At 22.7% G+C, this 21,469-nt stretch overlaps 1 protein-coding gene across 4 annotated transcripts; it reads right to left on the bottom strand.

The window, feature by feature from the left end:
• Positions 1 to 2,795: 2,795 nt before the first annotated feature.
• On the bottom strand, positions 2,796 to 21,376 carry LOC122719653 (monocarboxylate transporter 10). Of its 4 annotated transcripts, XR_006347667.1 has the most exons (10): positions 21,195 to 21,376; positions 13,869 to 14,361; positions 10,995 to 11,146; positions 9,696 to 9,969; positions 9,271 to 9,406; positions 8,746 to 8,911; positions 7,601 to 7,847; positions 7,016 to 7,156; positions 6,828 to 6,908; positions 3,057 to 3,162 (listed from the first exon to the last, which is right to left on the bottom strand). XR_006347667.1 is itself a non-coding variant. In XM_043945650.1 (9 exons), exons 2-9 carry the CDS (start codon positions 14,314 to 14,316, stop codon positions 2,897 to 2,899), a joined length of 1,830 nt encoding a protein of 609 aa, XP_043801585.1. In that variant the 5' UTR covers positions 14,317 to 14,361; positions 21,195 to 21,376; the 3' UTR covers positions 2,796 to 2,896. The 4 variants fall into 4 exon arrangements, 2 of the variants coding, with proteins under 2 accessions (XP_043801585.1, XP_043801586.1); XM_043945650.1 differs by lacking the exon at positions 6,828 to 6,908 and having other exon boundaries at positions 2,796 to 3,162; XM_043945651.1 differs by lacking the exon at positions 6,828 to 6,908 and having other exon boundaries at positions 3,032 to 3,162; positions 7,004 to 7,156.
• Positions 21,377 to 21,469: the final 93 nt, after the last annotated feature.

The following is a 21,469-nucleotide window of genomic DNA, read 5'->3' as shown; positions in this document are numbered from 1 at the left end:
TAAAAAATAAACTAACGAAATAATTTTTAAATAGAAATTATAAGATTAAACAATTTCAAAATTTATTTTCTATTCAGTTTCTCGTTAGATCTTTATGAATTCAATAAACAATGTGGCACCTAAAAATCGAAATCCCATATGTATAAATATATCTAAGAGAACCAACCTAATACATTTCCCACAGAGTAGGTCGGCAGTTACATTTATTCTTATATGAAAGAATACTATGATCTGACAGTTTTCTGAAAAGGTAGAAATAACACATCGTATATATCCTTCTGACGAGTATAGTATATACAATGTGGTAGAATCGACGTACTATATGCTATTCTTTTCATATACGTTATATAATGTTTTATTATATATTTTAGAAGAGGAAACGGCAATCAGAAAATTTTTTTTAATTTCTTGCGAAAAAATATGTGAACAGATTTTCTTAAAACAACAAAAAAAAGGAAAACTTTTACTTTTCAAAAAATATCTGATAACGTTATGATATTTTATATCATGATATTTTATGTATTATTATTATTATTATGAATAATAGTGTGATTAAAATATTATTTATGTAATATTAATGTTATTTTTATTTTAATAAATCCATACATACCTTAAAAATTTATATTTCAATTTAAGATTGATTATTGATTACACATTAACAAATATTATATTATAAATTAATATTAATTTTAATTAGAATTCATTTTGTTTCTTTAAAAATGAAAAACGTTTTAAAGTTTTAATGAACTTTACAATAATTAATAATTTAAATACAAAATTAATATTTTACTGACAATGAAGTTTGATTGTTTCAATAATGAAATTTTTATAATATTTTTATTTCTTTATTTATCTTCACGTATTTCTGCGTAAGTTAACAATGTTTTAACTATTTTATGTACAATATTACGAAAAAAATAACATTTTTGCTCTATTATCACTAGGAATATAGAATACACTGTATTGTTAATAGTCATAATTGACAAATTGTATAAAAAAATGTATATAAATTGAACTTTACGAAATTAATTAAACATAATCGCACAGAGAATGATTGAATTTTTCAAATATACAAGAAAAATAATGATTGAATACAAAAATATATAAAATTCTTTAATATTAATTGATTCATTAATTGGCTAAATGATTAAAATGGCATGTAACAGAGAAATTTTTAGGAAATAGTATACAATATTCTTAGTATACAACATTAAAATCTCTCCTCTCGAAAATGGTAAAGAAATGTTAATTAATATAAAATTACAATCATCCATATTATCTATAACAATTTTACTTAACTTCTTATTGTTTCAACATGTAACAATGATATTTCTATATTTTTCATCGTAACGTTTATCATGACAATGTCTATTAACGAGAAATAAATTTTAAAATAAATCATATTCCTTTTACAATATGAAAAATTAAGAATAATAAAAATGCAGATAAAAAAATATTAACTTATAAAATCATCGTTAATAAAATTAAATTTATAATGAAAAAATTCCTATAATGTTTAGAATGTAAAATTAAAATAATTATTTTTAGTTTCAAATGCCATCAAATCGAAAATTGCAAGTAAATGTTTTAATTTCTTTTAAAACAATTCATTCTACAAACACTTTTCATTTCTACATCAGATCTATTTGCATTAAAAAAATATATGTATCAAAGAAATGTACGCAGCAAACATGATATGGTTTCGAACACGTATTATATTACATTAATCATCTAAAAATAACAAAACCACTATTTTCATAAATTTTTACACATATATAACATTGATTCGAATGAATCAAAAATAAAATTTATACATGTGAATTCTTTTTTTTTTTAAATATTGACACGAGTATTGCTTTTTTTGAGCACAAAACGAGTTGAGAAAAAAGTCTCATTCCTAAATGAATAAGATTTCTTCTCATTTTCAATTTATAAAACATTTTTTTTTCTATTTTTTTCTATTTGTTTTAATTTCTATTCAACGCAAATACGCTAAAGATTCTCGTTTTACGTTTCTTCAACAACTATAGAAAACTACAAATACATACATTCGTTGTCATTAAGAAACATGAAAAAATTAACATGCATGGACTAAACGTCGAAGATTAGTCAGAGTGGCCTTAAAATCTATCGATCGCCGCTGCTTTCCAAATTCACTTTCATTTTATTGCTCAAAAGTTTTAAAATAAAGGAAAAACGAAATAAAAATAAAAATTAATATAGTTTTGATTTTTATGTTTCTTGATCTCTTATATGCAAATAATAACTTAGAAGTAAAATCGTCTAAATATTTTAAATAAAATTGTTTAAATTTAAATAATTTTAATTAGAATTTTTACATTATAGTTAATAATTTAAAATATTTGCATATAAATTATCTTTTTTTAAAAAATTCAATTTTTCTTATTCTTTCTTATTAAATAAGTGATTCTAAACTTTGACTTTAAACTGAGCTGTAAGTCTATTAATTAATATTAATAGATTAAATACAAATTCGATTACCAAAGAATTTTTAAGACAAAATTTATTAAATTATTATTATCATTTAGAAAAAAGCTATATTTGAGTAATATAGAAGTTTAAAACTAATCGATTTCATCAATTTCATTATCATTCATAAATCATAGGACACATTGCCATTATGATTATAATAAAAGATAGTACTATACAATCAGGTGTTAAATTCTATCAAAAAAAAAAAAAAATTTACAATTTAATCTTAATCATAAATAATTTAATAATTTCTTTAATAGTATTTAAAATTAATAAATGATTTATGAAACGTATATGATTTTTGGAAAAAAGTTAAAAAACTAATCATATATTTTGATTTAAAATTTATCAAAAAGTGAAATCAATCAGTGACTTCTAAATGATATATTTATCCTTAATCTAATTAATTCAGAAGCATCGACGATTGAAGCATCCGTTGAAAGCGGCCAGAAGCTGACCAATCCTCACCGTGGAGCAATGGCAAACTCTCGGAGTGTTCACAACGATCTTGACACTCGTTCTCATGTTCCTGGCAAGTATTGCTCTCGTGATATCCATAACATCTCGACGAGTGGTCGTGCATGCTTCCACACATCACCTTCCAGTTTAGTTGCTCGTATTTGAGACCAGTGACAAGATACGGAGACAGAAAGGTGATACTGGAGCACCCTGTGGACCGCAAAACTGTTTTGCAAACGGATATAAACATAGTAAAAATTAGCATTAGAACTATCTTTTAATAAGTATTTTTAATAAGAATTTTAAATGTTTTAATTACATGTACATATAATATTATTTATGATATTATGAGAATAAATGAGTATATGTAATTATATTATAGTTTCGTTAAAATACAATATGTAATTTTGTTAAAAACATTTTCGTATTTTCAATAATCATAAAATAATAAAATATGAAATTTATGAATATTTTGAAAAATTTGATAGTTCTAGTGCTAGAAGTTGCTATGAAGATTAAAGATTCGTGAGAAAGTTTGATAGAAGTATTTACAAAAGAAATGTTAATGCTGATTAAAATTTAGCTAGATAAGATCAAAATCTAGCAAGGTATTAATAAAAAACGAAAATACACTCTTATTTAAGAGTTTTAGGACTTTGGAATTTATTTATATATAAAACTTAGGGAATGTATTATATCTATTACATTTTTTGTTGAAAATTGAGAGAAATTAAACAACTATTAATGAATTCAATAATTCAATTCTTATATGGCAAAGAAAATATAAAAATATAAGATAATGTATTAAGAATTTAATTTTATCAAAAAAAAATTTATTTACAATTAAATCTATGTTTTAATAAAAAAAATTTTAATAAAATTGTTAAAGTTCTAAAATTTTTAAACAGAAGTGTATATATTTTTTCCTTATTGTTAATGTGAGAAATAAAGGGTGATAAAAAGTAAGAATTAGCTAGAACTTTAATCTTCTGTATTCTTTTCAAATTTTATTTTTATCATTGAATTTTTAATTTAAAATTTCTTAATTGAAGATAATATAAATAAATTTTAAAATAAGTAAAACATTAAAAGTTTCAAATATATCAATAAAAAAGTTTGAAATATTAAATATTTGTCAATCCACAAGAAAAAAAAATTGAAGATAAATAGTAAAGAAAAATATTTTAATAAACATGGGTTCAAAAAAATAATATTCTTATATCAAAATAAATAAAAAGTGTATAGTTCTATTTTCTTTATAATCTCATATTTTTTTTATTATCTCATGAAGTATTATAGTGACTAAGTTTTTAATGAGATAAAGAGTGCAGAAAATATTTGAAATTAAGATAATATGATATTTGAAAGAAAAGTACATCATTATATAAAATTTTGAAGTAATCTTATATATTTTGAAAATATCTAACTATTCATTTAAATTGCACGAAAAAAAATTATAAAGCAAAAAAAAAAAAAAAAAGAAAAACAGAATGAACATATATTGAAATATAATAAACAGATAGTCATATTTCTTTTTAAATAATGATTCTTTTTAAATAATGATTATTCAATTGAATTTTTAAATCATTTTATGTTATATCATCAAATATTATATATTATTGTATTATAATTATTTTTGATATATAATTATAATTCTATTTTTGGTATCGAAACTGTTTTATGACTCTTCATTTTTCCGAAGATAGTGAGACAAAATTTTTTATATAATTTTTTCATTGAATTATCTTTTTCTTTTCATCTCCATTTCTTTCTTTCGATTGTAGGAAATTTTTTTTTCATACCCTTATCCCCCATTTCCATAAGCTTTAACATTTTCAATATAAGTGAATTGCTTATTCTTTCAGAAATCTCTGTGTTTTAGCTATTTTACAAGTATTTTGATAGTAACTCTTTATAAATATACTATATATATTTATATATATCAAAAAATATTTAGAAAATAATTTTTAAACCGAAATAAAAAATATTAATTTTTCTACCCATGTTTAATAGTATTTTTTCTATTTGCCGTATTTATTTTTAAAATTCTAAGCTCTTCTTACCACCTTAAATATAATAATTACAAAGAGAAAAAAGCAGTGAAAGATTATTTTAAGAATCAATTCTATTCATCAAAACTATAAAAATAGATTGTAACTTTATTTTACAATTTTTTTTTTTAGTTTAAATATAAAAAATAAAAAGAATAAGGATAGAAGAAAATAATTTATAAAATTTTTATAAAGAAAAGTCCACTAAAAAAGATAAAAAATAAATATTCTTTTTTTAATATTTAAATAATTTAATTGATTGTATATTACTAATATTAAATATTAGCAATGATTTATAAATTTTTTATATCATATGACAACGATAAATATCAAAATATTTTCAACAAAAAATGTACATAAAAAACTAATATAAAAATAACAAATTAAAAAATAACGAAGAAAAAACTTAAATGTATTTATAAATGGAACCAAATATAAAATCTTTCACATTGTTTTGATGTATAGTATCAATTCTGAAAAAGAATATCACTGATTTTTGTTAACGCGTTCCATATCAAAAGCTCAACGTTCAATGTCTGACTCAAACTAGTTATTACTACTGTGTACGTTCTATTATTTATCTGTCAGTGTTTCTCAAAATAACGATTCTTGTATAATTTAATTTATAATTATTATTATTTATAATTATTCTTCAATCAAAATATTAATAATGCAATGTATATACTATATAAATAATATAAAATATATAATATTATAATAATAAAATTTAAGTTATAAACTATGTTTTTTATTAGTTCCAATATTCTATCAGTTAACATATTTAAATAAAGATTCTAATGCAAAGAAAATTATACTACACTTACATTTGATAGTAAAATTAACTACATTTATCCTCGAGTATAATTGACACCATTTCAATTACATCTTTAATACGTACAAACAAGATAATCACGGAAAAGTAGAGGAATTATCTTTATGAGAAAGTAAACACTGACTATGAATAGCGTATAATGGATGACAGAGTCGTTGCCATATTGCAACGAGCCGAGACATAATTAAACTGTCAATGCAAGGCGCAATAAATAATTAATTGTTACGAGGCTATATTACTATGATTAATTTAAATAATTAAGTTAGTTCACAGATTAACAAATAAAAGAAATAAAAATAATTAACTTGTGAAATATACGTATTCATTCATTCAAGTGCTAAATTATACCAATTATACCAATATGACAAAAATTATATAAACAAGTCTTGAGAAAACAATCAGAAATATACAAAAATTTATAAGAACAATAACATAAATTTATAAAAACAATATAAAGAAATATTATATATTTTTTGTTTATATAATATTTTTCTTAAAGATTTCTTAAAATATCTATAAACAAAAACGAATAATTGAATTAATAATAATTTTAAAAATTCATTATTTATATTTTAATATTAAAATTATCAAATATATGAACTTTTAAATATTTCATTTTTATGATTATTAAAATAAATGTAGATACTTCATATCAAAATCTATTATTATTTTTTATTTCAAATAAAATTTTCTCAAGGCATAATATAAGTGTTAAACATAATTCCAATCACTATCCCTTAATCATCATTGGATTATATTATAAATCATATATTATAAATCCAATGCAAAATGCATGGCATGCAAATAAATTAGTGCAATTTGTGACTTTCATAATAGAAGCATACAATGAATTTCAACAAACAATATAGCAATATTAATATGAGTAGAAATTAAAAAAAAGAAATAAAAAGAAACAATGAAACAAACAGATAGCAATGAAGTTTGAGCAAAGTGTGCAGACATAATTTCTCGAAATAATGAATTTATTTTACCAAGTGCTCTGTCCCCCTCGACAGCAGACGGATTCGTGTTTTATTTTATCCGAAAAGCTTTCCGTGGAAAGTTTCAACCGCCTTCGTGAAAACAGTTTATAAACCGACGCGCACGTGTTTCGATACCACATGGAGAAACAAACTTTGTTAGTTAGATGTGAATAATGTACAAATACCTGTTTACCGACCATTCTGACAAGCAGCTTTATCCCCTATGTTTGCGGTAACGCTATTTTGCTCCTCATCCTTTACAAATTTTATCAGGAACATCGTGAGTGCCCCTGCTATTGGTGGAATACCGGCTAAGTAAAAAGGCAGGTCATAGGTACCTACATACAAAATAAAATAATTAATAAATAATCAAAAAATAATATAATTATATTATTAATTTTCAATCTTTTATCTTATAATTTTCAATATGTTAAAAAAATGAAAAATCTAATGCAATTAATAATTTTAATTCTTAAATATTTTAATTTTGTAAATTTTAATTTTGTATTTATTCACATTATTATATATTATTATATATATTATATACATTTTATTCAATGTATACATCAGAATAATTGAAAAGTTATGATAATAATATAATATATTAATAGCAACGAAAAATTCTTAGTATGAAGTAATAAATTGCAAAATTAAAAAAGTTTAATAATATTTTAATATTATCTTATATTATTTTTAAACAAAAATCTTGAAAATAGATATTAAATTTGTTTATTCATAAATGAAGTAATAAAAAAAAATAAATGAATTAATCAATTCATTACCTGTATAATCATATAGAAAACCAGCTATGGGTGGCCCCATAGTCAAAGGTATAGAACACATGCCTAACAGAAATCCTATAGCTTGTGTCGCCCCTTCTCGACCGCATATGTCGAATGCAATAGGGCCCAAAAGGGATATAAAGCAACCATCAAATAATCCCATGACCAAAGAAATAAGTAGCAATATTATAAATGAAGGTGTAACAGGAAGGAGCATTGTGAGAACACCAATACTAAAGAACGATATCTAAAAAATAAGAAATAAAATAGTTAAGAAATTTATGAAATATAATTTAATTTTTTTATATATTATTTTATCAAAGAAAACTTTATTTCTAGATTTAAAAAATTATATTCTTAATGTTTCTTTACTTGAAAAATAATAGAATATTTTTATGACAGAAAATAATTAAACTTTTCATATATCTTTATTTGAAAAAGTGAATAAACTCAAAATAAATTAGCATTCTTATCGGATTCTTTTCATAAAAATATAAACAATAAAAAATTACTTTTTTCTAAAATATTTATTAAACTTATTCTTTTTTTTTAATTAAATTCTGTCAATTAATTAATCCATTCACAATTTTATATTAGGATATCTATAAAACATTACAATTATTTTTAATTAAAATTTTTATTTTTGTCAAAAAAATTTTTAATATTCATTTATTTCAGTATATTGATTCAATATATTTAAACATTTTAATAGTAATATGAGAAAAGGATTTGTAAATTATTTTGTAAAAAGACCATAATAAAAAAAAGATCAGAAAACACTAGTTTATAATTTAGTTAATACAAACTATAATATATCAATCAAAGAATTTCATCAACATGTAGTTATCTAAATTAATGATTCTCAATCTTTGGATACCATATTCTATAGTAATATCAAAAGTATAGTAATATCAAAACAATTCTTTCACTTCTTTAATTTTAATTAAAAAACTATTAATTATTCCATAGCAATAAAATTGTATTTTTTCAATTTACCTTTCTTACAAAAAACAAAAATTACAAATTATTTGAAAATTATAAAAAAAGAGATATTGATCTAAAATATCCTATCATAAAATATAATATAAATATTAATCTAACAATAAATGTATTTTAAAATTATTGAATTTTAATACTCAATTTACCTGTTGCAACAATATTCTGTTTACCCTCGGCAAATCAGCGATATAACCGAAGAGTAATCGACCAATACCGGAAGTGATACCGATGCACATGATCGGGAGCTTCCCGTCCGCGTCCTTGAACACCGTCGCCACGAATTTTCCTATGTGAACATATGGGACGAAATATCTGAAACGACATTCCCATTGATCTGAGAATTCATGCCAATACACGTTGCCTTACACACTTTTGTCGCGATCTTATTCCTGCGATCTTGAATTACAAATCCATGTAACTTGATTAAGAAACAAGTTTCGCAACCAGAACCGTTACCAACATGTTGGTTTCTACATATCGAAATTAAATTGACAACTCTAAAGCATTCCGTGTGATTATATATATACGTGTGATTATAAATTAAAATGAACAATTTAATAATAAGAAAGAAGAAAAATATGAAACTATGACAACAAAGTTTAAATTGGTTAACCTTATAAAATCATTCACACGTGTGAAGATAATTGCTCATTGATCGCGGTAATACTAACCCGAACAAAGCTAGGGGAATGGAGCTAGCCCACACTATGTAACGTTTTTTCCTCCATATCGAGACGTTTATCACTTGCTTGACACAGTTTTTGAAGCTCGATTTGGATTTTAGTTGATTCTTTGGCATCGAGTTAACTGGAATAATTATATTAAAAAAATTATGAAATTTTTTTATATTCGTTATTTTATTTGTATAACGAAAGTTGAGAAATCATATTTAATTGTATATATTGTATAATACTATATACATATTATTACTTATTTTAAAACATTTTTCATACGATTATTTATTTACGATAAAATTCGTGCGAGTACTCAGTCGTTATATAACGAAAATGGGTTCCAAATAAAGTTCTGAAGAATAAAAATTTCGGTTTATTCAAAACTTCAATATGTGTTATACGTATACATAAGTAAAACTTACGTGGAATCGGCTTGAAAAGTATAGCACAAGGCATGACGATCGCCGTGAGCATAGCTAAGAACCTCAACGTGCCCTCCAAACCGAAACGTCGGAGTATGACCTCAATCAGGTACGGCATAAGGGTCGTAAATATAGAGCTTCCAGCCGTGACGATCCCATTGACCAAGCCCAAGTATCTCTTAAAATAATGGCCCAAGATCGCTAGGCTAGGCGTGTAGGCAAGACTTGCACCGAGACCGTACATCACTCCATAGGTCAAATAAAGTAATGTCACCTGAAGCACAGCGATTCTAGAAATAACTCGAGTTGGTTATGATAACGCGAATACCATGATGTATCATCGAGGATGATTCTTCGTGAAAAATTGTTTTACAGTGTTTACATTGATATCCATGATTTAATCTTAATCTAATGATTTTATTGAGAGTAATATAGTTCTAGATGGGAGAATTTTGAAATTGAATGAAAGTTATATGTATGTCGGATATTAATTTTGAAATAATTTTTTTTTATGACAGAGAAAATGAAGATAAGAATATAAGCTGTTTAAATAAATTATTTAAAAGTATTGAAAAGTTTAAAAGCAATTATATTTTTGCATTGAATAAAAATCTTTTATAATTATGAAAGTAACCACTTGTGATAAGTGATTATTGATATTGACAAATATTTTAGATAAAAAAAGATTAATACCCAGTATATTTTTTTATTTTTCAATCATTAGTTGTAAGAAATAATTTTAATATGATTTTTTATATTTTTATTTAAAGTTTCTTATTAATATAAGAAAGTTATTATAAGTTTCTAAACTTTTAATAATATAAATAATTATATTTAATATAAATCTTATTTAATTTTATTATTAAAATAATATGCTGAGAAGCAAATTATTCTAATGACGATTTAAAATTAAATAAAAATTCAAATTATGTCAAATATTAATTATATATATATATATATATATATATATATATATTAATTAATTTCGAAATAAATTTCTTATGAAAATGGACAATGAATCTAGCATATATCGTTTACATCACACATATAGATGATTTTATAATATAATAAAATCAATGAACGAATATAATTTGTAATAAAAATTGTAAAGTTCACATTGCAATTAATTTTAGATATTTATCGGATTAAAATTGTACACTATATTAATTAAAATAGTGAAACGTAAGATTAATTGAACTGTACTAATATTAAATGAATTAAAAATAAAAATAAAAAAAAAATAAAATTGAAAAGAAGAAAAACTTAATAAGGTTTCATAAAAAAAAAAAAATAATTTACCTTGCTAGAAAATATCGAGGATAGAAGCATACCACTGGATGCAAGAGCACCACCCAAAAATGTGGTCATCTGAATCCCAATTTTATCAGTGAGAATGCCAGAAATTGGCGATAGAAAGAATGTTGTACCGATGGTTAATGATCCTACCAACGCTGAAACAAAGGCATGATCGTTTTCGACAATTTCTAACAATTTTTGATACGCATAAAAATGTTCTAAAGTTCAATGAAACTACTATTATCCTAAATAAGAATGATTTTAATAGAAAATATAATAAAAGTAATAAATAATATAAAAGTGCAAAGAAATTTATATTATAAATGAGATTTGAAACTTCGTTTTCGAATAAATCAATTTTGAAAATCAATTTCTCAATTATACATTTTATTAATTTTTTAATAATTGAACAATTGTTAAAAAATTGTTTTATATAAAACAATTAATTAAAAGTTAAATTTTATTTCAATTCTCTTTTTTTAAAAATTTAATATATTCAAATATATTCAATCTCAAATTAAATATGAACGAACATATTCGTTAAATTTTCAAATTCGATTATCTCGAAAACAAGTTTTTTATTTAAAAAAAATTGTATTCCATATTTTTTATTTATTTTCGTAAAAAATGACTTTTTGTCACTTCCATTCACTCCTGTCAAATTCACTTATATCCAATCAAGAATTATCCAAAATCAAATTCATCTGTATTTAACATTTCTTGAAAATAAAATTTTAAATGGACAAATTTTATTTTATATTTTCTATTTATTTTATAGGAAAACTCAGATTAAAGAAACATAATAAAAAATTATTCAATTAATTAAAAATAAATAACAAAATATAATATTTTTTAAAAAATAATACAGTCTAAATTTTATAGATATATTTTTTTTCTTTCAAATTGATTCACATTTGAAGCAACGTTTTTTACGTAATATACGAGATTCCATTTGTAAAGAATGACATCAAAAGAAAATAGAGTACAAAACCAAAAAAAAGTGTTGTATAATAGAATATTCAGATATAATAGAATTTTTCGATAGTAGAATATTCGAGTGATAGAAATTCTGATAACAGAAGTTCTATTAGATTATGGATATTATGTGAGTGAACGTTTACTTTGATCTTGATATTGGTTAGTAATTTTAAACTTCGATAACATTCTATTCTAACTTTTATTTAATACAACAGAATATATTTCTGATAGGACAAATCGAAAAAATTTTTTTTATTTTAAATATTGAAAATAAATTAATATTATCAATTAAAAATATTCAAATATATGTGTGTGTGTATGTGTTACTTCATAATCAAATATATTAAATCCGTTTTTTTTTTCAGGAATAACATTTTGCATTGTTTATATTTTATATATTATTTTAATATATGCCGACATGTGATATTTAATTTTAAACATTCTCGCAATAATTTAGATTTCTCATAACAAAATTTCATTGAAATTATTCATATTTGTGATATTGATGAGATAAATTAAAAAATCTTCATTAAACAATTATTATATTCTAAATTGTTTAATTTTAATAACTAATATAATAATAATTTATTAATAATAATCAATATAAAAAATTTTTAATCTTTTTCTGAAATAATGTAATAGCCTGTTAATATTTTTTAAAATAAAAAAAAAACAAAACAGAAAAAAATAGAAGATATTCAATACATATTTATTCATACAATTTTAATCTCAAATAATGAAATGATTAATTGTTTATTTTCATTTAAAAAATTACATTTTTAATGATCCAAAAATTAAAAAGATAATTTTAACTTTCATCTCTTCTTTTAGATCATATAGACTAAATTAAACTATATATTGTTTAGTAAAGACCTAGTTCTACTTTAAAGAGTAACTACCCTTAGATTAATATTATTTGACCCTCGTTACTATTAATGTTCATTGTAATTGTCGATTAATTCAAATCCAGGTTGTTCAGGGCATTGACTTCGCAATGATTAGCCTGATCGATCGGTTTAATTGATACGCTAGTTGATAGAACTAATTATTCTGTACTTCACTTAACAACAATTAGATCTTGGAAGACGTCAATATATAGAATATAATTTTACAATATCGATATTTAGGCCATGGACACAAATATTAACGATTATTTCAATTCAGTACTTATTGCTCGCATTCTTATTAGAATGTTCATTGATTTGCACGAATGATCTGAATATAATTGTTTAATTGACCTATTTGTTAATTCACGAATCGATTTTCATTTTTATTTTTTACAAAGCGTGTTTACATGCAATACGAATTTAAATCGTTAATTATCGATTAACAAATAGCAGATATTTAATAAAATAGATATAGTAATATATATTAAATAGTAAATAGTGATTAGTAATAGCGCAATGATAAAATAACGGATAACTTTTACTTAATATATGTATATAATTTGAAAAAAATTACATTATCAAATTTTTGATAATTTTTTGAAATATGGAAAAAAGAATTAGATGAATGAAACCCAGACAGTTCAACGATCCACAAAACATAAATATATATTATCGACATAAAGAATAGATATGTAATAAAAATGGTGAGATAATACGGTTCATTAACAGCGATTAGTTAATTGCATTTAGAATAAAGATTGAAGTAATTAAAATAAAAATATCCTCTCACAAATTTTGTAATTTTAGTTTTCTCTTCTTTTGCCGTATATGAAATAAAAAAAAAATAATTCATTTTATAAATAATTGAAGAAATTAAGAATTATTTCATATATGTATATATTTATCTCTTTCTCGAACACAGACAACTATATTCTTTCTTACGGATACGTCGTATCCTTATAATTCTTTCGAATTCTTAATAGCAAAGAACACAAAAGAATAAAACACTTACCCGCTTTCGAAGACGCCCCCGTTTCTCCAGATTCTGACAATCTCTTCTGCAATTCTAGATAGATCAACGAGTACGTGTTTATGACGCTGAATAGAACACCATTAATAACGAAACTGCCTATCATAATCATCCAAGCTCTGAGACCGCCATCAGGTGGAACAATCGCGTTACAATCATTCACTTCCGGATCTCTTCTTGAGGTGTTCATCGACGCCCAATCATCCTCCTCCTTGTCCATTTTCTTCGATTTCATGGTAGAAGTGTCAATTTTCACCGATGAATGATCAGCTCGATTGGACTCCAGTAGAGGGTTTGCCTCCGTGCTAGAATTGGAGATCTGTTCCAGTTGTTGCGGATCCCTGTTGTTCAAGGGATTGAGGATCCCGTCAATGGTATTGGAAACCCCCGTAGAATTCATCTTCAATTCTGTGGTCTCCGTGATTGTCATTGTTTAGATTTTTTAACGATTTTCGCCGCGATATGTAATGGTGATCTGAAAAGAAAAATTATATGTATAGAAAAAATAAATTAGTAAAAAAATATATAAGTAATTGTAATTGTATTTAATGAGTAGTATTGAATTAACTTAATAGTTAATTATTTAGCGTTGTTAAAAATGTTAAAAAATAATTTGATGATAAATTAGAAATATAGGAGAGGACGAAAACTTGGATGAATTGAAAGTTGAATAACAAAAAGAATTCTTGTTATTCAATTATGAAGTTGTATATATACATATAACACGTACAATTTTATGATTTGATTAGATATATATATAGATAACAGTCATAGAAAATATGTGATGTCATATGATGAATAGTTTGTTTAAAAAATTTAAATTCAATTTTGAAAATTGTTTATTATCATCATAAAAATTGGAAAATTAATAATAAATATTAATAAATAATGGATAAGCATTAAGCCATCTTTAAAAATACTTGGATTACTAAGTACATTATTATTCTTAAGAAACGGAAAATATTCTTAAACTTTAATTTGCAATATCTTCGTTCAATCTTTGATATATAAATATTAAAAAATCTTTTTTTCAAAAGAATTAACATAAGTTTCATTCGTAAAAATGTAAGTTATATAAGAAAACACATAGAAAATATTTTTCTTTTAAAATAATGATAAATCATTAATTTAATTTAAATATGAATAGTGTGATTATAAAATATTACATTTTACAGAAACCTGTGCGCATCTTGACAATTCTATAATTCATTACAAAAGTACTCTTGTTGTCGTTAAATTATCGTTCTCACTACGTGGAACCATGTCAAAAGCATGTGCCGACACATGCGAAACGTGATATTTAATCTTAAACATTCTCGCAATAATTTAGGTTTCTCATAACTACAAAATTTCATTAAAATTACTCGTATTTATATTTGTTCAAACAAACATAAACAAATTTTGCTTTCTCAATTTAAAAATAAATATAATTCTAACATTTATTGAAATAAATTTGTAAAATTTGCAATTAAGTTAAATTTTTTTTAATTTAATTTAACAGAAAACAGAGATAAGGATAAATAATATTGAAATATTAAATATTTAACAGAGGATGTGATATTTTACTTGATTCAAGAAAACAAAGTTTAAAGATATTATGAATGGAATAGTTGTGTTCCTTTTGATAAAATATAGAATAATAATTCTATATTTTTTTGCATGAACTTTGATAATAAATAAATTGACTTAAATTAAACAAAAAAGACAGATAAATCGACTTTAAGTTCAAAAAAATGCAATAATCTTAAAAATCTATTAACCCTAGGATACAAACGTTTTCAATTCTTATGACTAATAAAGTTTTATCGATTAACCAAACAACAATGCCGATTTATTTGAGAATTTTTTAAAAAATAAACTATAAGGAAATAATATTGTAAAATTTAATTAAAAATTAATAAAATACTTCATAAATTTATTCTAAGACAAAATTTATTTATGCATAGCATTTGATGCAAGCACCAGAGAAAAAGAAATCTATTAAAAAAAAATTGGTCATTTAATAAATTTTAATAAAACTTTTATTAGAAAAAATATTTAATATCAGAGAATCAAGAAATTTTGAAAAAATATTTTAGTAACTAGCGAAAAAAATGAAAAATTTTACAATAATATAATAAATAATGCGATCGTGGAATTAAATATTTTTTTTTTATTTTTCTTCATCTATTATATAATTTAATATTTCAAAAGAAAAAATAATAATTTTAATCTTTCCTGTAATTATTAAAAAAAATATATAATAATTAATCAATTCAAAATTAATCAAAGACAAAATAATTTTATAATAATTAAATAAAATTTTGAAGATAATAAATTCTACAAATATATATATATATATAATTAACATATATAATTATGATATAATATTTTCTGGTTACATATCGATTTTAATTTCCAATAAAGATTCTTTCAAAAATTATTCAAACAAAATTTTTCCAATATTAATATATTATAATATATTAACATATATATTTACAGTACAGTATTTTCAATTTTCAGAAACGAATAAAAAGAAAAATACAGAAAGCGAAACAGAAAAGAAAAGCATTGTATCGTAAAATAGTGCACACCACGATCATATTAAACAATTCGTATGCCTTATCACGTGCTGATAAATGTGCATCAAGCTTGTACATAAGTACATATGTACACATGTTTCTAACATGATGATAACTCAATATATCAAAACCAATGGCGTAACTAGCTTTGGATTAAATATCATGTAACATTTTTTATTATTTTGAAACATTTCTTTTTTATATTTATTACATTGAAAGAATGTCCTGAAATAGAATAAAAAATGGTATTACGCAATTTTATTTCATCATTATTTACACTTTCTATGTTTCTATGTTTCAATTTATCGTCGTATTAATTTTTTTATTTATTATATTTAAAAAAAAAGATTATAGTAGAAAAAAATAGCTACGCTTTTTAATGACAAAAATAAATCAAGATATTAATAGCATAATTAAAATATTCTTATTGAAATCAAAAAAATATTTATAATTAATTTTTTTCTCCATAATATATTTATATATCTACGTAAAATTTTGATAAGGAAAAATTGAAATTCTTCTGTTCTCGAATAAGATATAACGATGTATGAAAAATTTTTTAGCTTCCAATATAAGATTTCATCCATATAAGTAATATAAATCAGATATGATTAATTTAATCATATCACATAATAATGAGAATATATTTAATATTGTATAATTAATAATAATATTGAATATTTTGTTTTATACATTCATAATAATTTATTGTTATTAAATATACATGCCATTTAATTCAATATTTCGAATATAAAAAAAAAATTATTTTTCTTGCGTTTTCTGATTTGATCACATAATTATTAAACTATTAACTACAAATCATATGAAAATATAAAAAAATTAAATTAAAAAATTAATTTAAAAAATTTAATTTACTAAATTTTTTTCAGTGATTTTCAAATGTGAAAAAAGAAAACTGTAGAAAAAGAACTGTATAAAGTAAAACAAAAAGCTAATAAAACTCAAGAAGAAAACGATAAAACAAACAATTGTAAAAAAACAATTCTATAAAAAAAAGAATAAAATTAATAAATTTCAAAAAACATGATATAATAGACAAAAAAAAAAGGATTTAATGAATAGCCAAAAATAAAACTCTAAAGAAAAATAAAAGAAAATTAAAAACAGCATCGGTTTATTGTCACATAATCATTATTTAATAAATTATTATAAAAATATTATTATTAAGTAATAGATTATTACAAAAGTCTGTTTATTATTAATTAATATTTGTTTTCCACAAATGATAATTTACATTTCAATAATAAATGACAAACAAAATACATGATACATAAATATCATCTATTATAATAATGATTTATGAAGAGAATTTTGAAATATTTTTAATTTTTAATTTATAGAGAAAGCTAAACAAACAAGGCTTATTCTGATAGATATGCAATGTATATATATATGCAGACAGTCGAATTTCTAAATAAATAATTTGAAAGATAAAAAAAAATAATTTTTATTCTCTGAATATTTTTTATTGAATATATATTAACATAAATAGATATAAACTTATTTTGTGTAGTAATAAGAACAATATCTCAAACCTAATTTAATCTAACATAATCTAATCAATATTTAATATACAGATAGTCCAAGAAAAACTCCAAGAAAAAAAATTCAAATAAAAAAAATATGAAATAATAATTATAGAAGAAAAAATTTTTCAAAAGAAAGAAGGGAAAAAAGTTAAAGAAAATATACCTAAAGAATTAAAATAAAAAATCGTGATTTCGTTTTCATATCGCGTTACGCCAAAGATTAATAAAATGTAATCAATACCAATCCATATAAGGTAATTTATCTTAATGTGCAATCTTATGCATTCTTATATATATATATATATATATAATATTTCATACTACAAAATAATCCATGATGATAATGATAATGAAATAAAAACTATGACGTTGAAAACTTTGCAAATTTTCGAACAAGATAGAACAGAGAAAAGCAAGACACATGCAACTATAGTAACGAAGTGTCAAAGCACTTTCTAAGAACATTAAATGGTCGGGAGTTACTTGGTATTTGTATTCTAATTTATAATGATCAAAAGTAACGAGTACAGCGTAGAAGGCGAGCATTTTTATATTCGTATTTAAGACGATATGAAAATACATTTAAAGAACGATCAATTTTCTACGAGAATTTATTTCACATTTTATCTTAATTTTTTATTAAAATGTTACATTGATTTAACAAAAAAGTTTCACAGATTTAAATTATTCTTTCAAAGACTCTTCAATTGACACTTAAACTTATCCTTTTTCATTTCATTAACATTACAATATAAAATTAACATTTTACATCTAAATAATTGATTTTAATTGATATTTCACATCTAAAATAATAATTCAATTAGCGAATAAAATTTAGTTAATTCTCTAATTATACTATTCTTCAAACGTTAATTAGTCATCGAATTTAAACTAACAAAAGATAATGTTAAAATCACTTGTGATAAAGGAAAAAAGAAGAGTCAAACAACACGAACCAATTAAAATTAAACGGTCGAATCTAGTTGAAGAGAAGCCACGAATCAACGATAATACAATGGGGTTGTTGTTCACAAGGGAAAAGTAGTGATCGTTTATAAAGAAGCGAGAGAAACCTGCCAAGTTCTTCAAAATAGATACCACCGAGTTTCTTACCGTATAAATCATAATTACAAATTTCCGACGCGGCATAATATGATCTGAACTACGTTTCACGTTTATGCTGTCAGTGCACTTTGTTACTCGAAATTAGTAGATTCAAGAAGATTACTCTCGCGTTGACTGAAACTTGGAAAATAAATCTGTAATTAAGAAACTTTCACGTAAATTTTAGAGCAGTGTGGACAGAAAACTTTTTTTATAAAATAAACGTCAATTTTTTTTTCACGCGTTGTTCGACACAAGAAGGTTCGTTGTTATTAGAAAGCAAAAATAATTATGAATAAGTAAATATGGATTACATATATATATATATATATTGTGAAAAAATAATATATAATTGAATATATGATTAAAATATCGCTTTATTAAAAATAAAAAATTTAAAAATTCTTCATTTTTTACGGAAAATATCATTAAAATAAAAATAATAAAATTAAAAATTATATATCATTGATAAAAATGTGATAAAGTACTATTTCCGAAATTTGCATTTATTTTAACAACAATATATATATATGAATATTAATTGAAAATCATAAAATCTGCTTTTTTTAACCTTGACATAAATCTGTATTTGAATTGAATAAATCAAGTATGTGAAATGTATCACACTTCGATTTCTATATCGATTAATCACCGATTAACCTTCTCACAAATTGTAGACTAGACAATAATTGATAAAAAAATATATCTTTATAGAAAAAAAATAATTCGTCAATTCGACACAAGTTTAACAAAATATAAATAGCAATTTATCATATTTTTCATAATTTGTCTAACGAAAAATTAAAAATTAAATCATAATTTAAAAAAAGAATAAAAAAATAATAGTTTCTTATTAAAAAAAGTAAAATAAAATAAAATAAAATCTCATAAAAAATAGTAATTAAAACTTATACATCTTTTTAAATTATAATATTAGAATTTTAGAGTTTTTATATTAAAATCTATTAAAACAAATTATTATAAATTCTAATATATAAAAATAAGTTTATAAAATTAATCTTTTAAAATTAAATAAAATAAATAAAGTTAATTTCTAAAAAATGAAAATTAATTATTCTTTATAGTACTTACACTTAACTAACTTAATTTAACTAATTGAGAAAAATTGAGTAATTTGTCCAAGAATCAGCTGATGAATTCTATTTAAGTGACCAAAAAAATTTTTGTAAGCGAAGGCGTTTTGAATATCGAATCATAAATAATTACTTTAACATATAATAAATATCAATTAATTAAAATCACATCATAAAATATTAAAATTATTACACAAAATTTGATATAATTACAAAATATTTTTTTTAAATAATTAAATAAATAATAGTATATTTATCTATTAATTTTTCTAAATCACTAATTCACGATCACTATAAAAAATTATATGATAAAATAATTTCTAAAAAAAAACAGTTCCTAACCTTCATCTATCAATTTAAAAAATCATAAAGGAGTTATTGTTCGCAATATCGAAATGATCGAAATAATAAAATTATCATAGCATTTATAAAATTACGATTGGCAGTAATATTTTACGAAAGTTACTCTGTTAACATAATATTATCATAATAATATAACATAATATTAGTATAACATATGCATAATGTTCCTAATAAACGAAAAAGAACATGTAAGAAATTAAAAGAAAAATACAAAAAAGAAAAAAAAAAACCAATTATTTCTTGAATCTAACCACAACACGAAATATGACGCCGATTGTTTTTTAGATTTACACTGTTCCTGTTTTAATCTAAGTTCTCTTAATCTGTCCATTTTTAATCTCTGTCAACACTATCGTTCAGATGTCGCATGCAACAAAATTACCGACCGACTCGACACAATGAAAATCTTCGAAAAATATTTTCTGTTCTGTCGAATTCACAATTGAAAAATTCTTTTATTCTGTGTAAATTAAAATATGGCACGATTAGAAAGTAATACAAACCAACGAACGAGAATAGAAAAGGTTAACTAATACTGAATTGAGAAAAGAACAGAAGAAACAATCGAAAGGAAAGAAAAGCACGTGCAGCAGGTAGAAATGGAGGGAATTCGAAAGTATCGTCTATTGAGTTTACCAGATTCGATTGCTCGGCGTGCTTGCAGCGAAGATAACGCGTGTCCGCGCGTCTCGTCGCGTCTTTGACCAACGACCACACTATCTCTTTCTGCGATCCCTCCACCGATCCAACCGACGACAGGGTCGGGCATAAACTGAAGTGACTAGCGTTATTCGACGATCGAACGAGAGGTCGAAAGTTCCGTAAGAAGAGAAGATTAAAGCGCTAGTAACAAGCGAGCGAACGCGAAAGCGATGGACGAAGACGAAAAAAGTATCTCTGAGTTGTGTGCA

This window comes from Apis laboriosa, unplaced genomic scaffold (assembly GCF_014066325.1).
Source record: "Apis laboriosa isolate Shangri-la unplaced genomic scaffold, ASM1406632v1 scaffold91_cov154, whole genome shotgun sequence".
Classification (NCBI taxonomy): domain Eukaryota; kingdom Metazoa; phylum Arthropoda; class Insecta; order Hymenoptera; family Apidae; genus Apis; species Apis laboriosa.
The sequence above is the reverse complement of the archived record's forward strand: the minus strand, read 5'-3'. Positions and strand labels throughout refer to the sequence as shown.

Bases quoted from the DNA above. Each gene is read 5' to 3' on its own strand.
- LOC122719653 (XM_043945650.1), bottom strand. From the start codon at position 14,316: ATGACAATCACGGAGACCACAGAATTGAAGATGAATTCTACGGGGGTT. The intron at 9,407-9,695 runs GTAAGTTTTACT...TAATTATTCCAG, and splicing joins ACTTTTCAAGCCGATTCCAC to TTAACTCGATGCCAAAGAAT. The intron at 7,157-7,600 runs GTAATGAATTGA...TTTTGTATGTAG, and splicing joins TTTTCTATATGATTATACAG to GTACCTATGACCTGCCTTTT.